Source organism: Watersipora subatra, chromosome 9, assembly GCF_963576615.1.
Source record: "Watersipora subatra chromosome 9, tzWatSuba1.1, whole genome shotgun sequence".
NCBI classification, from domain to species: Eukaryota; Metazoa; Bryozoa; class Gymnolaemata; order Cheilostomatida; family Watersiporidae; genus Watersipora; species Watersipora subatra.
In genome coordinates, this window is record NC_088716.1 from 32,888,514 (window position 1) to 32,914,602 (window position 26,089).

The 26,089-nt window shown below is 34.0% G+C and overlaps 1 protein-coding gene across 1 annotated transcript in view; it reads left to right on the forward strand.

Annotated features, from left to right (window-relative positions):
* LOC137404607 (neuralized-like protein 4) overlaps positions 1-26,089 on the forward strand; it is a 129,947-nt gene that overhangs the window by 39,660 nt on the left and 64,198 nt on the right. The window contains exons 12-14 of the mRNA XM_068090827.1: positions 9,869-9,969; positions 11,813-11,963; positions 15,813-15,965. Coding sequence (XP_067946928.1) covers positions 9,869-9,969; positions 11,813-11,963; positions 15,813-15,965 — 405 coding nt within the window. The remainder of the gene's footprint in view (positions 1-9,868; positions 9,970-11,812; positions 11,964-15,812; positions 15,966-26,089) is intronic.

Consider the following 26,089-nt stretch of genomic DNA (forward strand, 5'->3'; position numbering starts at 1 on the left):
CATAGTTAATAAGACTGAGGTTATTGTTTCTTACATAGTTAATAAAACTGAGGCTATCGTTTCTTACATAGTTAGCAAGACTGAGGCTATTGTTTCTTACATAGTTAATAAGACTGAGGCTATTGTTTCTTACATAGTTAGCAAGACTGAGGCTATTATTTCTTACATAGTTAGCAAGACTGAGGCTATTGTTTCTTACATAGTTAATACGACTGAGGCTATTGTTTCTTACATAGTTAGCAAGACTGAGGCTATTGTTTCTTACATAGTTAATAAGACTGAGGCTATTGTTTCTTACATAGTTAGCAAGACTGAGGCTATTATTTCTTACATAGTTAGCAAGACTGAGGCTATTGTTTCTTACATAGTTAATACGACTGAGGCTATCGTTTCTTACATAGTTAGCAAAACTGAGGCTATCGTTTCTTACATAGTTAATAAGACTGAGGCTATCGTTTCTTACATAGTTAATAAGACTGAGGCTATTGTTTCTTACATAGTTAGCAAGACTGAGGCTATTGTTTCTTACATAGTTAATAAGACTGAGGCTATTGTTTCTTACATAGTTAGCAAGACTGAGGCTATTATTTCTTACATAGTTAATAAAACTGAGGCTATTGTTTCTTACATAGTTAATACGACTGAGGCTATTGTTTCTTACATAGTTAGCAAGACTGAGGCTATCGTTTCTTACATAGTTAGCAAGACTGAGGCTATTGTTTCTTACATAGTTAGCAAGACTGAGGCTATTGTTTCTTACATAGTTAATACGACTGAGGCTATCGTTTCTTACATAGTTAGCAAAACTGAGGCTATCGTTTCTTACATAGTTAGCAAGACTGAGGCTATCGTTTCTTACATAGTCTGCAAGACTGAGGCTATTGTTTCTTACATAGTTAATAAGACCGAGGCTATTCTTAAGTGCTCCTAGGTTAACTATTTAATATGATGCCTGTTTTTATGATTATGATTTAGGAAAAATAATTGATGTTTATGTGGTTTTAGCCTGTCTCTTTCTGGTTAATTTTAGTGCATCCTTGAATGAACTCTTTTATGTTGTGTTAAAGTTAGTTATCAGATAAATGTTTATTATCCATGCACATACGCTCGTTTATTTACAATATGTGTTTTATCACGAAATTTCGAAGGTATTTAGGGTGACAATTTATTTTTCATCGAATTCATGTTGTATAGTATAGCTTAGACAATCAAACAATTGCATAACTACATAAAGATCATTTGATTACCATATGTCATCGTATGTAAGACTATTACGCATATAAGCCTACTTTAGGAAAGCGACACTAAATCAGGGAATTTATAAGAATTCACATATAAGCTGACCGTATAAATCGTCACACTCCGAATGTTCTTATCAAAGCAAAGGATTGCGGAAATAGAGCAGCTTTTGTAGGCTTTTAACAAAACGTTTCTGATTGGTGAGTGATTGGATAATTAGCCTATTGTGTCTTCGCTTAATCAAAAGGAAGCAATCATCTGTTTGCGTTGAGCCAATAGAAAACATGTTTGAATCTCACGCTGACCCTAGTTTCGCTTTACAAATCACTTTCATAGCTATTTCTTCTTGGCGATGATCAAACACATAACAGCTACGTAGGTTTCACAAATTGTAGTTCAGTGGTATTAAATGATTATCTATAGGGCAATAGTAGTAGTCACAGAGAGTATTTATTTTTAATGATAATAGTAATGTCATAAGCTATAGTAATAGTAGTAACTCGTCTGACTCGGAATATGCTCAACATGTCAACCACGGTAGTGTTGAGAACAAGAAAGTGTCTGAAGTCATTCTGCACTGATTCTTTACTTCTATTGGTCCGTCTCTGGCACACAATTTTGAAAAGCTTAATCATAATCCAGTAGAGCTAACGCACGGGATATCAACTAAAAGTTTAACTTTCAAATTCCCGTAAATCATGTAACCAAAAAGGTTCTAAAAAAGTTAATCCAGCCAAAAGCAACCGGATTTGACAACATTCGATCAAAATTGGTTAATGATGCGGCAGAAGCTATTGCTCCTGTAATAACTGAAACTTTAAACACCAGCCTAACAACTTCTCAAGTACCAAGTAAAATGTAACTAGCTAAAGTAAAACCCTTGTTTAAAAAAGGCTCAAATAAAACTTGCTCTAATTACAGACCCATTAGTTTGCTACCAGTGCCAAGTAAGATAGTTGAAAACGCTGTAAATAAACAGATGATGAAATACCTTGTCCCACGAACAAACGAGCGGAGCGAATGTTTGAGAGTTTTTATGATAAATGCATGTGCACACAACTCACGAAAATTATTCATCAACAATGTCGCAAACCCTTGTACCGAAATCTCAACAAATTTAACCATTTTTGTGGAGAGTCGTTTAAGTATAATAACGATACAAAATACATAAAAATATATTTAAATATGTTACCAAGTCTCTGAAAATTGTCGACATATTCCTAAACCTTACTCATATGAATGGATTATACACAAATAGACAGATTTATTTGGCCGAAAATCGTTATTAAAACTTGCTAAGCCTTACTTTTATCAAAGTTAAGACCGGAAATTGAAACGCTGAGCGACAGAGAATAGAACCATTAAGTCGTGCACATTTCACGAAAAAATAACGTGCACATTTCACCAGTCTATAGCATTGTCGAATTGGCGACGGTTTCTTTAATTAACGTAGAAGTACAGAAATCGTTTCTTTCAAACTGACATTTTGGAAACTTTTGAGTACTTTGGTATTCTAACTGATGTCCAAAGCAGTGAAAGTAAAGGAAATGACGATGATATTTTTTTTCTAACGATTTTACTAATAAGGTTATTACAATATTTAATTATAAGTTTGGATATTCTTCTTGATACTTCTTGATATTGTTAGCTATGACGTTTTGAAATGTAAACAAAATTGTGCATTGGTTTTATATTATTACTATATTAATAATATTGGTTATTCTAATAATATCAGTGCATTTTACTTCTAATATTGGCCAATATTCCATTTCTCCTATTGCAGGGGGAGAGATATAAACATATAATCTTTTCATTTCATTATTGCTGTTTGTCATGACCAAACACTTTTTTAAATAGGTAGATTTTCTAAAAATCCATATAAAGGTCACAACTTCTTGATATTGTTAGCTATGACATTTTGAAATGTAAACAATATTGTGCATTGGTTTTATATTATTACTATATTAATAATATTGGTTATTCTAATAATATCAATGCATTTTACTTCTAATATTGTCCAATATTGCATTTCTCCTATTGCAGGGGGAGAGATATAAACATATAATATTTTCCTTTCATTATTGCTGTTTGTTGTATATAATAACACTCACACCCAGTACATTACAGCTACCATTGCAGGTATCCTATTGCACTGCAGTGCCATTTGACTGCTAATATTGCATTTCTCAACCATCAGTACCCTTTCTTTTTTCCAATATCACTTTGGTCGTGGGCTGTATGACAGTGGAATTTCTAGTGAGTAATTTACTGCTTAATGATGGGCAATATGGTTTTAGGAGAAAGTGCAGCACCAAGGATGCACTAATTAAATTGACTAATAATGTTTTAAAATCCTTAAACGATGGTAAATGTGTTCTTGGCATCTTTCTAGATTTTAGTAAAGCCTTTGAAACAATAGATTATAACATATTGTACTCAAAACTTTACAATCTTAATTTTGACATCACCGCAATTAACTGGATCAAAAGCTATCTAACTGAATGTAAACAACACACTATTATTGGTAACACTTTATCTTCCATACTAGATTTAACATGTGGCGTACCTCAAGGTTCCATCCTTGGTCCAACTCTTCTTTTAATATACATAAATGATTTAACACATGTCACCAACTTTTTCACGCCTTTGCTCTATGCAGATGACACTAATCTCTTTCTCAAATCCTCTAACATCAACGAGCACATAGATTGTTTAAATAACTAACTTCTCGCTATTCAAAACTGGTGCACTTCTAACAAACTCACCTTAAGTGTTGATAAGACTAATTTCATGTTACTAAAAGACCCCAAAATAAATTTCATCTAGATAACACTCATCGCTTTTTCATTCTCAACAAACCAATTTGTCAGACAAATCACACTAAATTCTTAGGTATTTTCATTGATTCTAATCTCACTTGGAAAAAACACATCAAATATTTATTAAAAAAACTGAGACCCTTATCAGGCTTACTCTACCGCACATCAGAATATTTACCCCGCAAACCTCTGCTTTTATTATACAATTCCATGGTTAATTCCAAACTTTCATATTGCATTGAGGCACGGGGCAATGCACCTCCCACCCATCTTACAAATTTAATAACACTTCAAAAGCGCATAATAAGAACCATTTACAAAAACCCCGCCTCACCCACACCAAACCTCTTTTCAAATCATTATCTATACTACCTATCAGTTCACTATATTCATACTGCATAAGACTTTTAGCCCATCAAAAATTTTATGGTAATTGCATCCCTCGCACAATATATCAAACCCGATTCTCAAGTTCCTGTCTAAATCTCCCACAATCTTTTCCCAAGCAGGCCATCGCAGGGTGGATTTCCAACATGCCATCTTTGGCACCAACTCTCTAAGTCTATTAAAAGTATAGAGAGGGTGGCCAGTTTCAAGAGAGCACTTAGGTTGCATCTTTTGACAGGTGAATAAAACCTAATTACCCATAAAAATTGACGTTGATTACACGATGATGACAAGCCCAACGCCACGACTAGCTATGCTATTGCGTATTATGGACTTCATCACTCTTCCAGCTTTTCTCTTTTGCTTAACTAATTTTGTTGATGAAAATAAATCACAAATCCTAAAAAATCACAAACGCATTTGTAGCCTTTATGGCATCAGCTGATGTAAAATGAAAAGATGATCATCATCAAATTTCATGCTAATTAATTTGTTCAACTTTTATGACAACTTATATGTCAAATATTTGGTTTTACTGAATATTTAATTATCTCAGTAAAAAGTTTTTTTGGCAGCGAAAGAGGGATAGAGGTAACCATTATTGTTATGCTATGCCTCTACTGCTTTTAGTTTAAAAAGAAGCAGCGTAAGACATCTGTTTCTTGTTATTAGTAGAATCAGACATCTCTTCTGTCAAACCTTTTTAACTGTCCCAACAATACTAATAATGCAATTGCATGTGACTGCGCATAAAATGCCAGCGATCATGTGTATGACCAACTAACCGTAGACTGTTATTGCCCTCATAGCGTCTCATCAAACAAGAGCTGTTTCGTGTGGGTATGCTCGATCTTTCCATGAGAACAAAAGCTGGACAAAACCAGGTTAAATGCGCCGGTTCCGTATGCATTTTTTGAATGAATTTTCACATGCACAATTCTTCAAGTGCCATCGTTACTGTATAAAACAAGCTGTAAGTAAAATCTACCAGTCGCATGTTTAGTATGGTTCGAGTACTAGTTGTTTAAATTAAGTTAGCATAATGTCATTTCATTTGTTTTCAATCAGAGTTACCCGCGTATAAGCCGGGACCCCTTGGTCTGGTGCACGCGTATAAGCCAGGACCCCTTGGTTTGGTGCACGCGTATAAGCCGGGACCCCTTGGTCTGGTGCACGCGTATAAGCCGGGACCCCTTGGTCTGGTGCACGCGTATAAGCCGGGACCCCTTGGTTTCGTGCACGCGTATAAGCCGGGACCCCTTGGTCTGGTGCACGCGTATAAGCCGAGACCCCTTGGTTTGATAACATTTTCTTGTGTTCTAGAATCCGCTTATGCAGGGGTATGTGATATTTAATTTGCGCTTAGAGGTCTTTAGGGGTTTGTACCTTAGCAAATGGCTCTTTTGCATGTGCACGATGCCAAAGCATTTGATGTAATGTTTACCCCATTCCAAACACGCTCTTGCATTTGAAAGGTAATGCAGCATATAAACCATCCTCGGCACTGCATATACACGTCGACTTTTTGTAAGAGTTTATGATGACCTTTGAAAATTTGACCTCAAATCACAATGTCAATGTCTATGATACGCGCGGATCTGTGTTACTTCAAATCACAATGATCAAGTAGTTGCCAATGTCTATGCTGCGCGCAGATCTATGCTAGAGTTTACAGAGTCTAAAAAAGGACTAGAACTCTTGTTAAGAAATATTTTTATGGCTCTAAAGATAAGCTAGGAGCACTAACACTAGTAGCACTAGTAACACTAGTAATATCAGGAGAGTAAGTTCATCTTCAAGCAGTTTGTTACTCTTGTTTGTTACAGCTCAATCATGAAGGATAGAACCTCATTGTACTTCTATATTACTGTACTGCTGTATTACTATACTTCTCTATTACTATACTGCTGTATTACTCTACTTCTATATTACTATACTTCTATATTATTATACTTCTATATAACTATACTTCTATATTACTATACTGCTATATTACTATACTTCTATATAACTATACTTCTATATTACTATACTGCTCTATTACTATACTTCTATATTACTATACTGCTATATTACTATACTTCTATATTACTATACTGCTGTATTACTATACTTCTACATTACTATACTTCTATATTACTATATTTCTATATTATTATACTTCTATATTACTATACTGCTATATTACTATACTTCTATATTACTATACTGCTGTATTACTATACTTCTATATTACTATACTGCTCTATTACTATACTGCTATATTACTATATTTCTATATTATTATACTTCTATATTACTATACTGCTATATTACTATACTTCTATATTACTATACTGCTGTATTACTATACTTCTATATTACTATACTTCTATATTACTATATTTCTATATTATTATACTTCTATATTACTATACTGCTATATTACTATACTTCTATATTACTATACTTCTATATTACTATACTTCTATATTACTATACTGCTCTATTACTTTTCTTCTATATTACTATACTGCTGTATTACTATACTTCTATACTTCTATATTACTATACTGCTATATTACTATACTTCTATATTACTATACTTCTATATTACTATACTGCTGTATTACTATACTTCTATACTTCTATATTACTATACTGCTATATTACTATACTTCTATATTACTATACTTCTATATTACTATACTGCTGTATTATTATACTTCTATATTACTATATTTCTATATTATTATACTTCTATATTACTATACTGCTATATTACTATACTTCTATATTACTATACTTCTATATTACTATACTGCTATATTACTATACTGCTATATTACTATACTGCTGTATTACTATACTGCTGTATTACTATACTGCTGTATTACTATTATACTGCTATATTACTATACTTCTATATTACTATACTTCTATATTACTATACTGCTATATTACTATACTGCTATATTACTATACTGCTGTATTACTATACTGCTGTATTACTATACTGCTATATTACTATACTGCTATATTACTATACTGCTATATTACTATACTGCTGTATTACTATACTGCTGTATTACTATACTGCTGTATTACTATTATACTGCTATATTACTATACTTCTATATTACTATACTGCTGTATTACTATACTTCTATATAACTATACTTCTATATTACTATACTGCTGTATTACTATACTTCTATATTACTATACTGCTATATTACTATACTTCTATACTTCTATATTACTATACTGCTATATTACTATACTTCTATATTACTATACTTCTATATTACTATACTGCTGTATTATTATACTTCTATATTACTATACTGCTGTATTACTATACTTCTATATTACTATACTTCTATATTACTATACTTCTATATTACTATACTTCTATATTACTATACTGCTGTATTATTATACTTCTATATTACTATATTTCTATATTATTATACTTCTATATTACTATACTGCTATATTACTATACTTCTATATTACTATACTGCTGTATTACTATACTGCTATATTACTATACTGCTATATTACTATACTGCTATATTACTATACTGCTGTATTACTATACTGCTGTATTACTATACTGCTGTATTACTATTATACTGCTATATTACTATACTTCTATATTACTATACTGCTGTATTACTATACTTCTATATTACTATACTTCTATATTACTATACTGCTGTATTACTATACTGCTGTATTACTATACTGCTGTATTACTATTATACTGCTATATTACTATACTTCTATATTACTATACTGCTATATTACTATACTTCTATATTACTATACTTCTATATTACTATACTTCTATATTACTATACTGCTGTATTACTATACTTCTATATTACTATACTTCTATACTTCTATATTACTATACTGCTATATTACTATACTGCTATATTACTATACTTCTATATTACTATACTGCTGTATTACTATACTTCTATATTACTATACTGCTATATTACTATACTCCTATATTACTATACTTCTATATTACTATACTGCTGTATTACTATACTGCTATATTACTATACTTCTATATTACTATACTGCTGTATTACTATACTTCTATATTACTATACTGCTATATTACTATACTCCTATATTACTATACTTCTATATTACTATACTGCTGTATTACTATACTTCTATATTACTATACTTCTATATTACTATACTTCTATATTACTATACTGCTGTATTACTATACTGCTATATTACTATACTTCTATATTACTATACTTCTATATTACTATACTGCTGTATTACTATACTGCTATATTACTATACTTCTATATTACTATACTGCTGTATTACTATACTTCTATATTACTATACTGCTATATTACTATACTCCTATATTACTATACTTCTATATTACTATACTGCTGTATTACTATACTGCTATATTACTATACTTCTATATTACTATACTTCTATATTACTATACTGCTCTATTACTTTTCTTCTATATTACTATACTTCTATATTACTATACTTCTATACTACTATACTTCTATATTATTATAATTCGATATTACTATACCGTTATATTACTAGACTGCTATATTACTATACTGTGACATTGCTATACTGTGAAATTACTATACTGCTATATACATACAACTTCCACTAAATTTATTGTGGGTAACTATACTTATTAAGGTTAACATTTTGTTTTGTTACTATTTTGAGTGATGGTTTTTACCAGGCAGTGATTACATTAGATAATTACTATGGGTTCCTATACCACTCTATACGGCCATAACGATATTTTCGCCTTATGATGCCAACTATGAAACGAAATAAAATCATATAATCGTAAACCAAGTAATTTTTTATTGTAATCATAGCTAAACAGATTATATATAGCTATTACTTGTTAATGATTTCATAGTTTTACAGTTTTTTTGCTCCTGTTAATTTATTTCAACAAAGCACTTCTTTCATGATATGAAATTTTAAAGTTACAGTTGCTTGAAAACTTTTACAGTTTTATTTTTTCTACTCATTTCATTTGAACTGCACAAAAACACTTTGATGCTATAAAGTTTAAAAGTTGCAATGGTAAATGTATTTTTTAAATTAAAATAAATGTTCTGCCCAAAAACTTTTATATCACCCGGGCAACGCCCGACATTCACTTAGTTTGTATCTATAGGTGCCCATTTCAAGTATTGTTAAGGCTGCAATAAAAATGTCAAGTCAGCAGCATTTGCCGACCTATAAAAGCAAATCTGAGATTAGTGTTAGTATAAATAAAGATATGGAAAATTTACTATTGTGTAATGTTTTTAAAATTCCTTCACCAAACTTTTATTGTGGTTTTGGTCAGCCTGACGCTAATTCCTAGAAGTCCAATGCATGAATTACTATTGTTTCCTTTTCCTTGCTAGGCGTGACAACTCTCAATCCTGATACACTTGACTTTCCCCCCACCATGTCAGATTTAACTTTACCTGGAACATGGATACTCTCAGGTTGCTCAATTGTCCAGGTATAGATATTCTATGCATTTCTACGCCGCAAACAAAGTCTTTTGAGTTTGTATGCTAGATGTTAATGTTCAGGAGCTCTTGAATTATTATAACAACATGTGTTTATAAAGAACAGTGGAATAATTGACCGACATGAAGATAAACTAAAATATAGATAAATGGACAGTAAAATGAATGTGCAGGCATACATATAGACAACAGATGAACATATAAACAAGATATGAACATACAGACAAGATACGGACATACAGACAATAGACACTCATACTAGACAACTGGCGGAAACATAGACAACAGACAGACGGAAATATAAACGCGAGACATACAATTAGATGGAAAGATTGATAGATATAAATGAACTAGCTGTGCTACCCGGCGTTGCCCGGGTATTAAAAGTCAGCTTATAAACAATGAGAGGTAAGGAGAGCTGCCTGCCACTTGCTATTAGCCTGGCGCATTTCCAAAGGAAAATTTGAGTAAGCGTACTAATAAGAGCTACGGATTCTACGGATTTATGCTAGGACTTTACGTCATGACCAAAAGCGCTAGCCTATTTGCTTCCATATAGCGACATATATTGCCTAGTGAATCAATCAAGCTCTGTGGCTTAATTAGTAAGACCATAGATATAGTAAACCCTAGTATAGGGTTTACTATATCTATGAGTAAGACAGTCGGACTGGCAAACGAGAGGAACCGCGGTCAAATCTTTTTCCTTATGAATTGTTTATTCCAAGATTTGAATAGCTATAGCTGGACATATACAACGATGACCAACTTTGAGAAATATATATATATATATATATAGATATACCGTCGTATAACGAATAGGCATACAAGTAGACAGATGAGTTGACAGGGTAGGCAGACGGACATGCAGACAAATTGGCAGATGGTTAGGCAGGCAGGTTGACAGATGAGTTGGCAAATGGTAGACATTGGATTAACAGATTAGGGATTGGCTAACCAGATGGGTAAGCACGGATAGACTAGCCTGTCTTGACAAACTGTCTTTTCTGCGGAGTTTTCCTCCGTCGAGCGGGCGAGCAACACAACAGCTTGTCACAAAACGTACTGCACCTGATGCATCAGCTGCACTGAGAGGAAGTTGTTCTCTTCCGTCTATGCGGCTTAGCTGCGATGTTATGGCGGTCGCTCCATTGGTAATCATAACGTATTTCGCGCAAAGATTTATGTAAAAAAAAAGATTACAACATTTAACCAAGGACCAGTCTCTGTTGTAAACTTTAGTAGAACTTAAGAATAAATTAAATTGAAAATAAAATCCATAAGAACAAATAAAACTAACTGATGCAAAAATAGAAATAAAACTGACTGAGCGCACTAATAACGACATGCTTAGTTGTTGCCTAAGTTCTCAAGTTCTACTAAAGTTTACCGCAGAGACTGGTCGCTGGTTAAACGTTATAACCTTATTTTTTCTACGTAAATTTTTGCGCGAAATTCGTTATGATTACCAATGGAGTGACGGGCATAACATCGCAACCAAGCCGCATAGGCGGAAGAGAACAACTCCCTATAAGTGCAGCTGATGCATCAGGTGCAGTATGTCTTGTGACAAGCTGTTGTGTTGCTCGCCTGCTCGACAGGGGACAACTCCGCAAAAACAACAGTTTTTCAAGACAGGCTAGGATAGACAGACAGAGAGGCTGAAAATATATGTATATAAAATACATACAAAAAATATATTGGAGAAAAAATGTTATTACGCTTTCGTTCCCTGTTAATAGGCTGGATTGGTGCTAAGCAAGCTGGAATAATCTTACACTCCGTATCTCCGTTTAAAAGGCCTGATTATCAGAGCAAAAATTTCTTTTACAGGAAGGGAGTATGGCGCGGTCTCGTTACAATTGTGACTTGGAGCAGTTGGAGACTGGGTCTAGGATCGGTATCCTTGTTACAAGTGATAATTGTCTGCATTTCTTTCTCAACGGAGTCGATCAGGGTCCAGCCTGCACTGGTCTTCCCAACTGTGAGTTTACAATATGGAGTAGATCACTCAGTATCGCGTCTAGCTGGACGAGTCTATGCATATAAATTAGTTGTCATCTCTTGTGTCATTATGCTTTTAGCAGAGGATGGTGGTCAACTCTAGCTGATACTTATTTGTACCTGAATTTATTGTTAGCCTCCAAGGCTACATGTGCAATTCTAGAAGTCAGTGAATAGTAAATGAAGTATCGTGTGAGAGTGTGCCATACTCTAATGAATAGTCGTATCAATGTTAACACTGTTAACACTCCTACATTATAGTACAGTAAGTTCCTTTTATCTCTTCTATCCTATACTCAAGTTCATTTGAAGTTTTACTTGTTTCACAATTTGTTTTACTTGTTTCACTTGCACACATACGGCCCTGATGCGCTAACGACCAACAGTAGACATAGGTAAGTCCAACAGTAGACATAGGTAAGTCCAACAGTAGACATAGGTAAGTCCAACAGTAGACATAGGTAAGTCTAACAGTAGACATAGGTAAGTCCAACAGTAGACATAGGTAAGTCCAACAGTAGACATAGGTAAGTCTAACAGAAGACATAGGTAAGTCTAACAGTAGACATAGGTAAGTCTAACAGTAGACATAGGTAAGTCTAACAGTAGACATAGGTAAGTCTAACAGTAGACATAGGTAAGTCTAACAGTAGACATAGGTAAGTCTAACAGTAGACATAGGTAAGTCTAACAGTAGACATAGGTAAGTCTAACAGTAGACATAGGTAAGTCTAACAGTAGACATAGGTAAGTCCAACAGTAGACATAGGTAAGTCCAACAGTAGACATAGGTAAGTCTAACAGTAGACATAGGTAAGTCTAACAGTAGACATAGGTAAGTCTAACAGTAGACATAGGTAAGTCTAACAGTAGACATAGGTAAGTTTAACAGTAGACATAGGTAAGTTTAACAGTAGACATAGGTAAGTCCAACAGTAGACATAGGTAAGTCCAACAGTAGACATAGGTAGGTCCAACAGTAGACATAGGTAAGTCTAACAGTAGACATAGGTAAGTCTGACAGTAGACATAGGTAAGTCTGACAGTAGACATAGGTAAGTCTAACAGTAGACATAAGTAAGTCTAACAGCAGACATAGGTAAGTCTAACAGTAGACATAGGTAAGTCTAACGAGTAAACATTATGACAGGAACATTATAGAACATTGATAACAATTCATGGAGTTACTCTATGAGGTGCATCTTTTGGTGTTCAGTGCATAACGATGAATGGCTTCTCTCTAGCACCTATCTTACCTTATGAATGATGCGTAGTGTTTTGAAGTTAGCACCTCAAGACACCACATATCTCCATCTATTAAAATACTGTCACTTACCAGCTCTAATAGTAAAACTAAAGGTAGAGGCTACTGTTGTTATTAGAGCAATATAAAATGACTAAGCAAACACATGTACTTATCTGCTATACTGTTAGTCATCTACCTGATTATTGCCCGGTAGTAGATCAACAAATAACTAACAGATAAGTGCAACATTTTAATTGTTCATTTTATTTCAACTTTTTTTCGTACATGTTGCATGTATGTTGTTCAGTACATATTACGTATATGTTATATTGTTATATGTTGTTCAGTACATATTACATATATGTTATATGTACTGAACCGATCACTATTTCCACCAGTCTATAATATTTAGGCATTTATTCTTAAAATATTTTTATGTTGGAATAGCATAGCGATAACTGTGAAGTCGTTACAGTATCCTAGCAACCGTTGTGAGTATATTGTGGAGAACATGAGAACTTAACCATGTGTTGCTGGTTTTTATATGATTGTATTTGTATCAGCATCATCACATTGAAGAATTCTTACTATAATAAGAACTTTGTTCATATATTGAATATACTGCTGGATGTTGGGGAAAGATTTATTGCATTGCACAGGATTTGAACTTCTACATTTGGCTTAGAGGCATGCATACTACCATCTGCGCTACGCCACCACCTCTGCATTTCATAATAGTTGTGCAAATACTTATTGCACAGGACGATCTCTCACAATACACCGAACTGCCAGAATACTAGTAGAAATAATCACAATGATGATAGGAATGATTAACAAACTTAGGGAAATCACAAAAGACCTACTAAACGGCTAATAAGTGTATAAGAGACCTTTTGTTCCCCTGAAATACCATTAGGTTACACTCAACCCTGACAGATATTCTTTGTTCCATTGAGATAACATTAGATTACAATCAACCCTGACATATTTTTTGTTCCCTTGAGATACCATTAGGTTACAATCAACTCTCACAGATATTCGTTGTTCCCTTGAGATACCATTAGGTTACAATCAACTCTCACAGATATTCGTTGTTCCCTTGAGATACCATTAGGTTACAATCAACTCTCACAGATATTCTTAGTTCCCTTGAGATACCATTAGGTTACACTCAACACTCACAGATATTCTTAGTTCCCTTGAGATACCATTAGGTTACAATCAACACTCACAGATATTCTTTGTTCCCTTGAGATACCATTAGGTTACACTCAACACTCACAGATATTCTTTGTTCCCTTGAGATACCATTAGGTTACAATCAACTCACACAGATATTCTTAGTTCCCTTGAGATACCATTAGGTTACAATCAATTCTCACAGATATTCTTTGTTCCCTTGAGATACCATTAGGTTACAATCAACAATCACAGATATTCGTTGTTCCCTTGAGATACCATTAGGTTACAATCAACTCTCACAGATATTCTTTGTTCCCTTGAGATACCATTAGGTTACAATCAACCCTGACAAATATTCTTAGTTCCCTTGAGATACCATTAGGTTACACTCAACCCTGAGGGATATTCTCTGTTCCCCTGAGATACCATTAGGTTACAATCAGTTCTTACAGACATTGTTTCTAGCTTAGGGGTTGGCAAACTCTGACATTTAGGTGAGATATGACTTAGCCGGTATTCCAGTCCGGCCTAATTGCTCGTTGATTGTTTTAAATGCATCTGGCCATACGGACTTGTAGCAGTTTTTTCAGAAACAATTGCCCTAAAAGCAGTTGTTGGTGAGTATCCAAGACCAGACATCAGAGGCAAGTCTTTCATGCACCCAGTTGCTGTGCGGATGATTGCGTTGTGATGATTGCGTTGAACCCAGTTGATGATTGCGTTGTGTTGTCTCTGGAGCCTGCGACGACACTTCCATTGATGTGCAACTCCAAGTTTGTTGAACTGCAAGCTTTCGAGATACTCCCATCTAAATTTTTTTTCTTACCAGATTTTTCTACTGTTAAATCACCGCGCGGTAAGGTCTCATTATTGTTAGTCCATGCTAAGTGCGTGAGTGCTATGTTTGAAAACCTATATTTGTGGGAGCAGCTTTTTTCGACGATATTTTATAAGAACAAGCTCGCCGACAAGCATCAAAGCGACATTCTGTTGTTGGGTGTTTCTTCAGTCGATTTTCATGAAGTTTCCATTTAAAAAAAACACGTTTCCAACCGATTTTTGGTCACCTTATTTTCTCCAGCCTAGCGCTTCTTCTTGTCTCCTCGAAATTGCCTAGTAGCCTAAAGCTCTTGCCGACCCCTGTTTTAGTTGGTAGACTGATGTAGCATTGACTTCACTACTTGCTTTAGAGCTGCCTGGTAAGTGGAGTGAAGAATAAGTTTCTACCAAACAAGTACAGCTTGGCAAAAAGCCTATGTTCTAGCCATGAAGCTACAACGAGCTCGGCGACTTCCTGCATTGGGAACATTTTAGTTCGTCATACTTAGCTACACAATGGTAAATACACCAGCTATTAAGTATCTGCTTTGCAAACATATGATGAGTCTTTGGTTTCTGTAGGTATATACGCTGTTGTCGACCTCTATGGAACCTGCGCTGGTGTAACTGTTACAAGTAATACCGGAATGTACGAAGGACAACGTGTGGTCAGGCATCGAGAGGCAGCTCCGAGGCTAAACAAGAATCGAATCAATGAGTTAAAAACTGCTGCTGGTGAGTTGCCCCACCTGTTTACTAGAAGTTTCAATCATCACTCTTTTAGTTATTGTGTAAGATGGTGTGTGTGGTTAAGTATTTTTCTTGGTGTCATCATGCCCTGCATTTCCATGTGTCTAAAATTGGCTCGTCGCCGTGTCCTTCAATGCTTGGAAACATGCTGGATCCAGTTTGTGGTTTAAACGCTGTATCCAGATTGTATTTCAGCTGCCACTGAAGCCAATTCCATCAACTTGTGGCAATAAAATTTAAATCAACTTACATGTAATTCTAATTTAAAAACTAAAAATCATAGAAACTTGATTATGGTAAATGTGGCTATGCAGTAGCTATGGCGATACAGTGGCTATGCATAGGCCTGTGTGATGCATCCTTGAGAAACATAACCTGAGACATCCATCAGTAGTCAAAGGCTGTGGTAACCAATTCCTCGTCTTATAAATGACATGTTCACCAAATGCTCTCTACTAATAACTAGTATATGGCACTATAACTTGATGAGCAACTGGTATAAATGCTCCCTACTAATAACTAGTATCTGGCACTATAACTTGATAAACAACTGGTATAAATGCTCTCTACTAATAACTAGTATCTGGCACTGTAACTTGATGAGCAACTGCTATAAATGCTCTCTACTAATAACTAGTATCTGGCACTGTAACTTGATGAGCAACTGATATAAATGCTCTCAACTAATAACTAGTATCTGGCACTGTAACTTGATAAACAACTGGTATAAATGCTCTCTACTAATAACTAGTATTTGGCACTATAACTTGATGAGCAACTGCTATAAATGCTCTCTACTAATAACTAGTATCTGGCACTATAACTTGATAAACAACTGGTATAAATGCTCTCTACTAATAACTAGTATCTGGCACTATAACTTGATAAACAACTGGTATAAATGCTCTCTACTAATAACTAGTATCTGGCACTATAACTTGATAAACAACTGGTATAAATGCTCTCTACTAATAACTAGTATCTGGCACTGTAACTTGATAAACAACTGGTATAAATGCTCTCTACTAATAACTAGTATCTGGCACTATAACTTGATGAGCAACTGCTATAAATGCTCTCTACTAATAACTAGTATCTGGCACTATAACTTGATAAACAACTGGTATAAATGCTCTCAACTAATAACTAGTATCTGGCACTGTAACTTGATGAGCAACTGCTATAAATGCTCTCTACTAATAACTAGTATCTGGCACTATAACTTGATAAACAACTGGTATAAATGCTCTCTACTAATAACTAGTATCTGGCACTATAACTTGATAAACAACTGGTATAAATGCTCTCTACTAATAACTAGTATTTGGCACTATAACTTGATGAGCAACTGCTATAAATGCTCTCTACTAATAACTAGTATCTGGCACTATAACTTGATAAACAACTGGTATAAATGCTCTCAACTAATAACTAGTATCTGGCACTGTAACTTGATGAGCAACTGCTATAAATGCTCTCTACTAATAACTAGTATCTGGCACTATAACTTGATAAACAACTGGTATAAATGCTCTCTACTAATAACTAGTATCTGGCACTATAACTTGATAAACAACTGGTATAAATGCTCTCTACTAATAACTAGTATCTGGCACTATAACTTGATAAACAACTGGTATAAATGCTCTCTACTAATAACTAGTATCTGGCACTGTAACTTGATAAACAACTGGTATAAATGCTCTCTACTAATAACTAGTATCTGGCACTGTAACTTGATAAACAACTGGTATAAATGCTCTCTACTAATAACTAGTATCTGGCACTATAACTTGATGAGCAACTGATATAAATGCTCTCAACTAATAACTAGTATCTGGCACTGTAACTTGATGAGCAACTGCTATAAATGCTCTCTACTAATAACTAGTATCTGGCACTGTAACTTGATGAGCAACTGATATAAATGCTCTCTACTAATAACTAGTATTTGGCACTGTAACTTGATAAACAACTGGTATAAATGCTCTCTACTAATAACTAGTATCTGGCACTATAACTTGATGAGCAACTGCTATAAATGCTCTCTACTAATAACTAGTATTTGGCACTGTAACTTGATAAACAACTGGTATAAATGCTCTCTACTAATAACTAGTATTTGGCACTATAACTTGATGAGCAACTGCTATAAATGCTCTCTACTAATAACTAGTATCTGGCACTGTAACTTGATAAACAACTGGTATAAATGCTCTCAACTAATAACTAGTATCTGGCACTGTAACTTGATAAACAACTGGTATAAATGCTCTCTACTAATAACTAGTATCTGGCACTGTAACTTGATGAGCAACTGCTATAAATGCTCTCTACTAATAACTAGTATCTGGCACTGTAACTTGATAAACAACTGGTATAAATGCTCTCAACTAATAACTAGTATCTGGCACTATAACTTGATAAACAACTGGTATAAATGCTCTCAACTAATAACTAGTATCTGGCACTGTAACTTGATGAGCAACTGCTATAAATGCTCTCAACTAATAACTAGTATCTGGCACTATAACTTGATAAACAACTGGTATAAATGCTCTCAACTAATAACTAGTATCTGGCACTGTAACTTGATAAACAACTGGTATAAATGCTCTCAACTAATAACTAGTATCTGGCACTGTAACTTGATGAGCAACTGCTATAAATGCTCTCTACTAATAACTAGTATCTGGCACTGTAACTTGATAAACAACTGGTATAAATGCTCTCAACTAATAACTAGTATCTGGCACTATAACTTGATAAACAACTGGTATAAATGCTCTCAACTAATAACTAGTATCTGGCACTATAACTTGATGAGCAACTGATATAAATGCTCTCAACTAATAACTAGTATCTGGCACTGTAACTTGATGAGCAACTGGTATAAATGCTCTCTACTAATAACTAGTATCTGGCACTGTAACTTGATGAGCAACTGCTATAAATGCTCTCTACTAATAACTAGTATCTGGCACTGTAACTTGATAAACAACTGGTATAAATGCTCTCAACTAATAACTAGTATCTGGCACTATAACTTGATAAACAACTGGTATAAATGCTCTCAACTAATAACTAGTATCTGGCACTGTAACTTGATAAACAACTGGTATAAATGCTCTCTACTAATAACTAGTATCTGGCACTATAACTTGATGAGCAACTGCTATAAATGCTCTCTACTAATAACTAGTATCTGGCACTGTAACTTGATGAGCAACTGGTATAAATGCTCTCTACTAATAACTAGTATATGGCACTATAACTTGATGAGCAACTGCTATAAATGCTCTCTACTAATAACTAGTATCTGGCACTATAACTTGATAAACAACTGGTATAAATGCTCTCTACTAATAACTAGTATCTGGCACTATAACTTGATAAACAACTGGTATAAATGCTCTCTACTAATAACTAGTATCTGGCACTATAACTTGATGAGCAACTGCTATAAATGCTCTCTACTAATAACTAGTATATGGCACTATAACTTGATGAGCAACTGCTATAAATGCTCTCTACTAATAACTAGTATCTGGCACTATAACTTGATAAACAACTGGTATAAATGCTCTCTACTAATAACTAGTATCTGGCACTATAACTTGATAAACAACTGGTATAAATGCTCTCTACTAATAACTAGTATCTGGCACTATAACTTGATGAGCAACTGGTATAAATGCTCTCAACTAATAACTAGTATCTGGCACTGTAACTTGATGAGCAACTGCTATAAATGCTCTCTACTAATAACTAGTATCTGGCACTATAACTTGATAAACAACTGGTATAAATGCTCTCTACTAATAACTAGTATCTGGCACTATAACTTGATAAACAACTGGTATAAATGCTCTCTACTAATAACTAGTATCTGGCACTATAACTTGATAAACAACTGGTATAAATGCTTTCTACTAATAACTAGTATCTGGCACTATAACTTGATAAACAACTGGTATAAATGCTCTCTACTAATAACTAGTATATGGCACTATAACTTGATGAGCAACTGCTATAAATGCTCTCTACTAATAACTAGTATCTGGCACTGTAACTTGATGAGCAACTGGTATAAATGCTCTCTACTAATAACTAGTATCTGGCACTATAACTTGATAAACAACTGGTATAAATGCTCTCTACTAATAACTAGTATCTGGCACTATAACTTGATAAACAACTGGTATAAATGCTCTCTACTAATAACTAGTATCTGGCACTATAACTTGATAAACAACTGGTATAAATGCTCTCTACTAATAACTAGTATATGGCACTATAACTTGATGAGCAACTGTTATAAATGCTCTCTACTAATAACTAGTATCTGGCACTGTAACTTGATGAGCAACTGGTATAAATGCTCTCTACTAATAACTAGTATCTGGCACTGTAACTTGATAAACAACTGGTATAAATGCTCTCTACTAATAACTAGTATCTGGCACTATAACTTGATAAACAACTGGTATAAATGCTCTCTACTAATAACTAGTATCTGGCACTATAACTTGATGAGCAACTGCTATAAATGCTCTCTACTAATAACTAGTATCTGGCACTATAACTTGATGAGCAACTGGTATAAATGCTCTCTACTAATAACTAGTATCTGGCACTATAACTTGATAAACAACTGGTATAAATGCTCTCTACTAATAACTAGTATCTGGCACTGTAACTTGATGAGCAACTGCTATAAATGCTCTCTACTAATAACTAGTATCTGGCACTATAACTTGATAAACAACTGGTATAAATGCTCTCAACTAATAACTAGTATCTGGCACTGTAACTTGATAAACAACTGGTATAAATGCTCTCAACTAATAACTAGTATCTGGCACTGTAACTTGATAAACAACTGGTATAAATGCTCTCTACTAATAACTAGTATCTGGCACTATAACTTGATGAGCAACTGGTATAAATGCTCTCTACTAATAACTAGTATCTGGCACTATAACTTGATAAACAACTGGTATAAATGCTCTCTACTAATAACTAGTATCTGGCACTGTAACTTGATGAGCAACTGCTATAAATGCTCTCTACTAATAACTAGTATCTGGCACTATAACTTGATAAACAACTGGTATAAATGCTCTCTACTAATAACTAGTATCTGGCACTATAACTTGATGAGCAACTGGTATAAATGCTCTCTACTAATAACTAGTATCTGGCACTGTAACTTGATGAGCAACTGCTATAAATGCTCTCTACTAATAACTAGTATCTGGCACTATAACTTGATAAACAACTGGTATAAATGCTCTCAACTAATAACTAGTATCTGGCACTGTAACTTGATAAACAACTGGTATAAATGCTCTCTACTAATAACTAGTATATGGCACTATAACTTGATGAGCAACTGCTATAAATGCTCTCTACTAATAACTAGTATCTGGCACTATAACTTGATAAACAACTGGTATAAATGCTCTCTACTAATAACTAGTATCTGGCACTATAACTTGATGAGCAACTGCTATAAATGCTCTCTACTAATAACTAGTATCTGGCACTATAACTTGATAAACAACTGGTATAAATGCTCTCTACTAATAACTAGTATCTGGCACTATAACTTGATGAGCAACTGGTATAAATGCTCTCTACTAATAACTAGTATCTGGCACTATAACTTGATGAGCAACTGGTATAAATGCTCTCTACTAATAACTAGTATCTGGCACTATAACTTGATAAACAACTGGTATAAATGCTCTCTACTAATAACTAGTATCTGGCACTGTAACTTGATGAGCAACTGCTATAAATGCTCTCTACTAATAACTAGTATCTGGCACTATAACTTGATAAACAACTGGTATAAATGCTCTCAACTAATAACTAGTATCTGGCACTGTAACTTGATAAACAACTGGTATAAATGCTCTCTACTAATAACTAGTATATGGCACTATAACTTGATGAGCAACTGCTATAAATGCTCTCTACTAATAACTAGTATCTGGCACTGTAACTTGATGAGCAACTGGTATAAATGCTCTCTACTAATAACTAGTATCTGGCACTATAACTTGATGAGCAACTGGTATAAATGCTCTCTACTAATAACTAGTATATGGCACTATAACTTGATGAGCAACTGCTATAAATGCTCTCTACTAATAACTAGTATCTGGCACTGTAACTTGATGAGCAACTGGTATAAATGCTCTCTACTAATAACTAGTATCTGGCACTATAACTTGATAAACAACTGGTATAAATGCTCTCTACTAATAACTAGTATATGGCACTATAACTTGATGAGCAACTGCTATAAATGCTCTCTACTAATAACTAGTATCTGGCACTGTAACTTGATAAACAACTGCTATAAATGCTCTCTACTAATAACTAGTATCTGGCACTATAACTTGATAAACAACTGGTATAAATGCTCTCTACTAATAACTAGTATCTGGCACTATAACTTGATGAGCAACTGGTATAAATGCTCTCTACTAATAACTAGTATCTGGCACTATAACTTGATAAACAACTGGTATAAATGCTCTCTACTAATAACTAGTATCTGGCACTATAACTTGATGAGCAACTGGTATAAATGCTCTCTACTAATAACTAGTATCTGGCACTATAACTTGATGAGCAACTGGTATAAATGCTCTCTACTAATAACTAGTATCTGGCACTATAACTTGATAAACAACTGGTATAAATGCTCTCTACTAATAACTAGTATCTGGCACTGTAACTTGATGAGCAACTGCTATAAATGCTCTCTACTAATAACTAGTATCTGGCACTATAACTTGATAAACAACTGGTATAAATGCTCTCAACTAATAACTAGTATCTGGCACTGTAACTTGATAAACAACTGGTATAAATGCTCTCTACTAATAACTAGTATATGGCACTATAACTTGATGAGCAACTGCTATAAATGCTCTCTACTAATAACTAGTATCTGGCACTGTAACTTGATGAGCAACTGGTATAAATGCTCTCTACTAATAACTAGTATCTGGCACTATAACTTGATAAACAACTGCTATAAATGCTCTCTACTAATAACTAGTATCTGGCACTGTAACTTGATAAACAACTGGTATAAATGCTCTCTACTAATAACTAGTATCTGGCACTATAACTTGATGAGCAACTGCTATAAATGCTTTCAACTAATAACTAGTATCTGGCACTGTAACTTGATAAACAACTGATATAAATGCTCCCTACTAATAACTAGTATCTGGCACTGTAACTTGATGAGCAACTGGTATAAATGCTCTCTACTAATAACTAGTATCTGGCACTATAACTTGATGAGCAACTGGTATAAATGCTCTCTACTAATAACTAGTATCTGGCACTATAACTTGATAAACAACTGGTATAAATGCTCTCAACTAATAACTAGTATCTGGCACTGTAACTTGATAAACAACTGGTATAAATGCTCTCTACTAATAACTAGTATCTGGCACTATAACTTGATAAACAACTGGTATAAATGCTCTCTACTAATAACTAGTATCTGGCACTGTAACTTGATGAGCAACTGCTATAAATGCTCTCTACTAATAACTAGTATCTGGCACTATAACTTGATGAGCAACTGGTATAAATGCTCTCTACTAATAACTAGTATCTGGCACTATAACTTGATAAACAACTGGTATAAATGCTCTCTACTAATAACTAGTATCTGGCACTGTAACTTGATGAGCAACTGCTATAAATGCTCTCAACTAATAACTAGTATCTGGCACTGTAACTTGATAAACAACTGGTATAAATGCTCTCAACTAATAACTAGTATCTGGCACTGTAACTTGATAAACAACTGGTATAAATGCTCTCAACTAATAACTAGTATCTGGCACTGTAACTTGATAAACAACTGGTATAAATGCTCTCTACTAATAACTAGTATCTGGCACTATAACTTGATGAGCAACTGGTATAAATGCTCTCTACTAATAACTAGTATCTGGCACTATAACTTGATAAACAACTGGTATAAATGCTCTCTACTAATAACTAGTATCTGGCACTGTAACTTGATGAGCAACTGCTATAAATGCTCTCTACTAATAACTAGTATCTGGCACTATAACTTGATAAACAACTGGTATAAATGCTCTCAACTAATAACTAGTATCTGGCACTGTAACTTGATAAACAACTGGTATAAATGCTCTCTACTAATAACTAGTATATGGCACTATAACTTGATGAGCAACTGCTATAAATGCTCTCTACTAATAACTAGTATCTGGCACTATAACTTGATAAACAACTGGTATAAATGCTCTCAACTAATAACTAGTATCTGGCACTATAACTTGATGAGCAACTGCTATAAATGCTCTCTACTAATAACTAGTATCTGGCACTATAACTTGATAAACAACTGGTATAAATGCTCTCAACTAATAACTAGTATCTGGCACTGTAACTTGATAAACAACTGGTATAAATGCTCTCTACTAATAACTAGTATATGGCACTATAACTTGATGAGCAACTGCTATAAATGCTCTCTACTAATAACTAGTATCTGGCACTATAACTTGATGAGCAACTGGTATAAATGCTCCCTACTAATAACTAGTATCTGGCACTATAACTTGATGAGCAACTGCTATAAATGCTCTCTACTAATAACTAGTATCTGGCACTGTAACTTGATAAACAACTGGTATAAATGCTCTCTACTAATAACTAGTATATGGCACTATAACTTGATAAACAACTGGTATAAATGTTCTCAACTAATAACTAGTATATGGCACTATAACTTGATGAGCAACTGCTATAAATGCTCTCTACTAATAACTAGTATCTGGCACTATAACTTGATAAACAACTGGTATAAATGCTCTCTACTAATAACTAGTATCTGGCACTATAACTTGATGAGCAACTGCTATAAATGCTCTCTACTAATAACTAGTATCTGGCACTATAACTTGATGAGCAACTGCTATAAATGCTCTCTACTAATAACTAGTATCTGGCACTATAACTTGATGAGCAACTGGTATAAATGCTCCCTACTAATAACTAGTATCTGGCACTATAACTTGATGAGCAACTGCTATAAATGCTCTCTACTAATAACTAGTATCTGGCACTATAACTTGATAAACAACTGGTATAAATGCTCTCAACTAATAACTAGTATCTGGCACTGTAACTTGATAAACAACTGGTATAAATGCTCTCTACTAATAACTAGTATATGGCACTATAACTTGATGAGCAACTGGTATAAATGCTCCCTACTAATAACTAGTATCTGGCACTATAACTTGATGAGCAACTGCTATAAATGCTCTCTACTAATAACTAGTATCTGGCACTATAACTTGATAAACAACTGGTATAAATGCTCTCAACTAATAACTAGTATCTGGCACTGTAACTTGATAAACAACTGGTATAAATGCTCTCTACTAATAACTAGTATATGGCACTATAACTTGATGAGCAACTGCTATAAATGCTCTCTACTAATAACTAGTATCTGGCACTATAACTTGATAAACAACTGGTATAAATGCTCTCAACTAATAACTAGTATCTGGCACTGTAACTTGATAAACAACTGGTATAAATGCTCTCTACTAATAACTAGTATATGGCACTATAACTTGATGAGCAACTGCTATAAATGCTCTCTACTAATAACTAGTATCTGGCACTATAACTTGATAAACAACTGGTATAAATGCTCTCAACTAATAACTAGTATCTGGCACTGTAACTTGATAAACAACTGGTATAAATGCTCTCTACTAATAACTAGTATATGGCACTATAACTTGATGAGCAACTGCTATAAATGCTCTCTACTAATAACTAGTATCTGGCACTATAACTTGATGAGCAACTGGTATAAATGCTCTCTACTAATAACTAGTATCTGGCACTGTAACTTGATAAACAACTGATATAAATGCTCTCAACTAATAACTAGTATCTGGCACTGTAACTTGATAAACAACTGGTATAAATGCTCTCAACTAATAACTAGTATCTGGCACTGTAACTTGATAAACAACTGGTATAAATGCTCTCAACTAATAACTAGTATCTGGCAC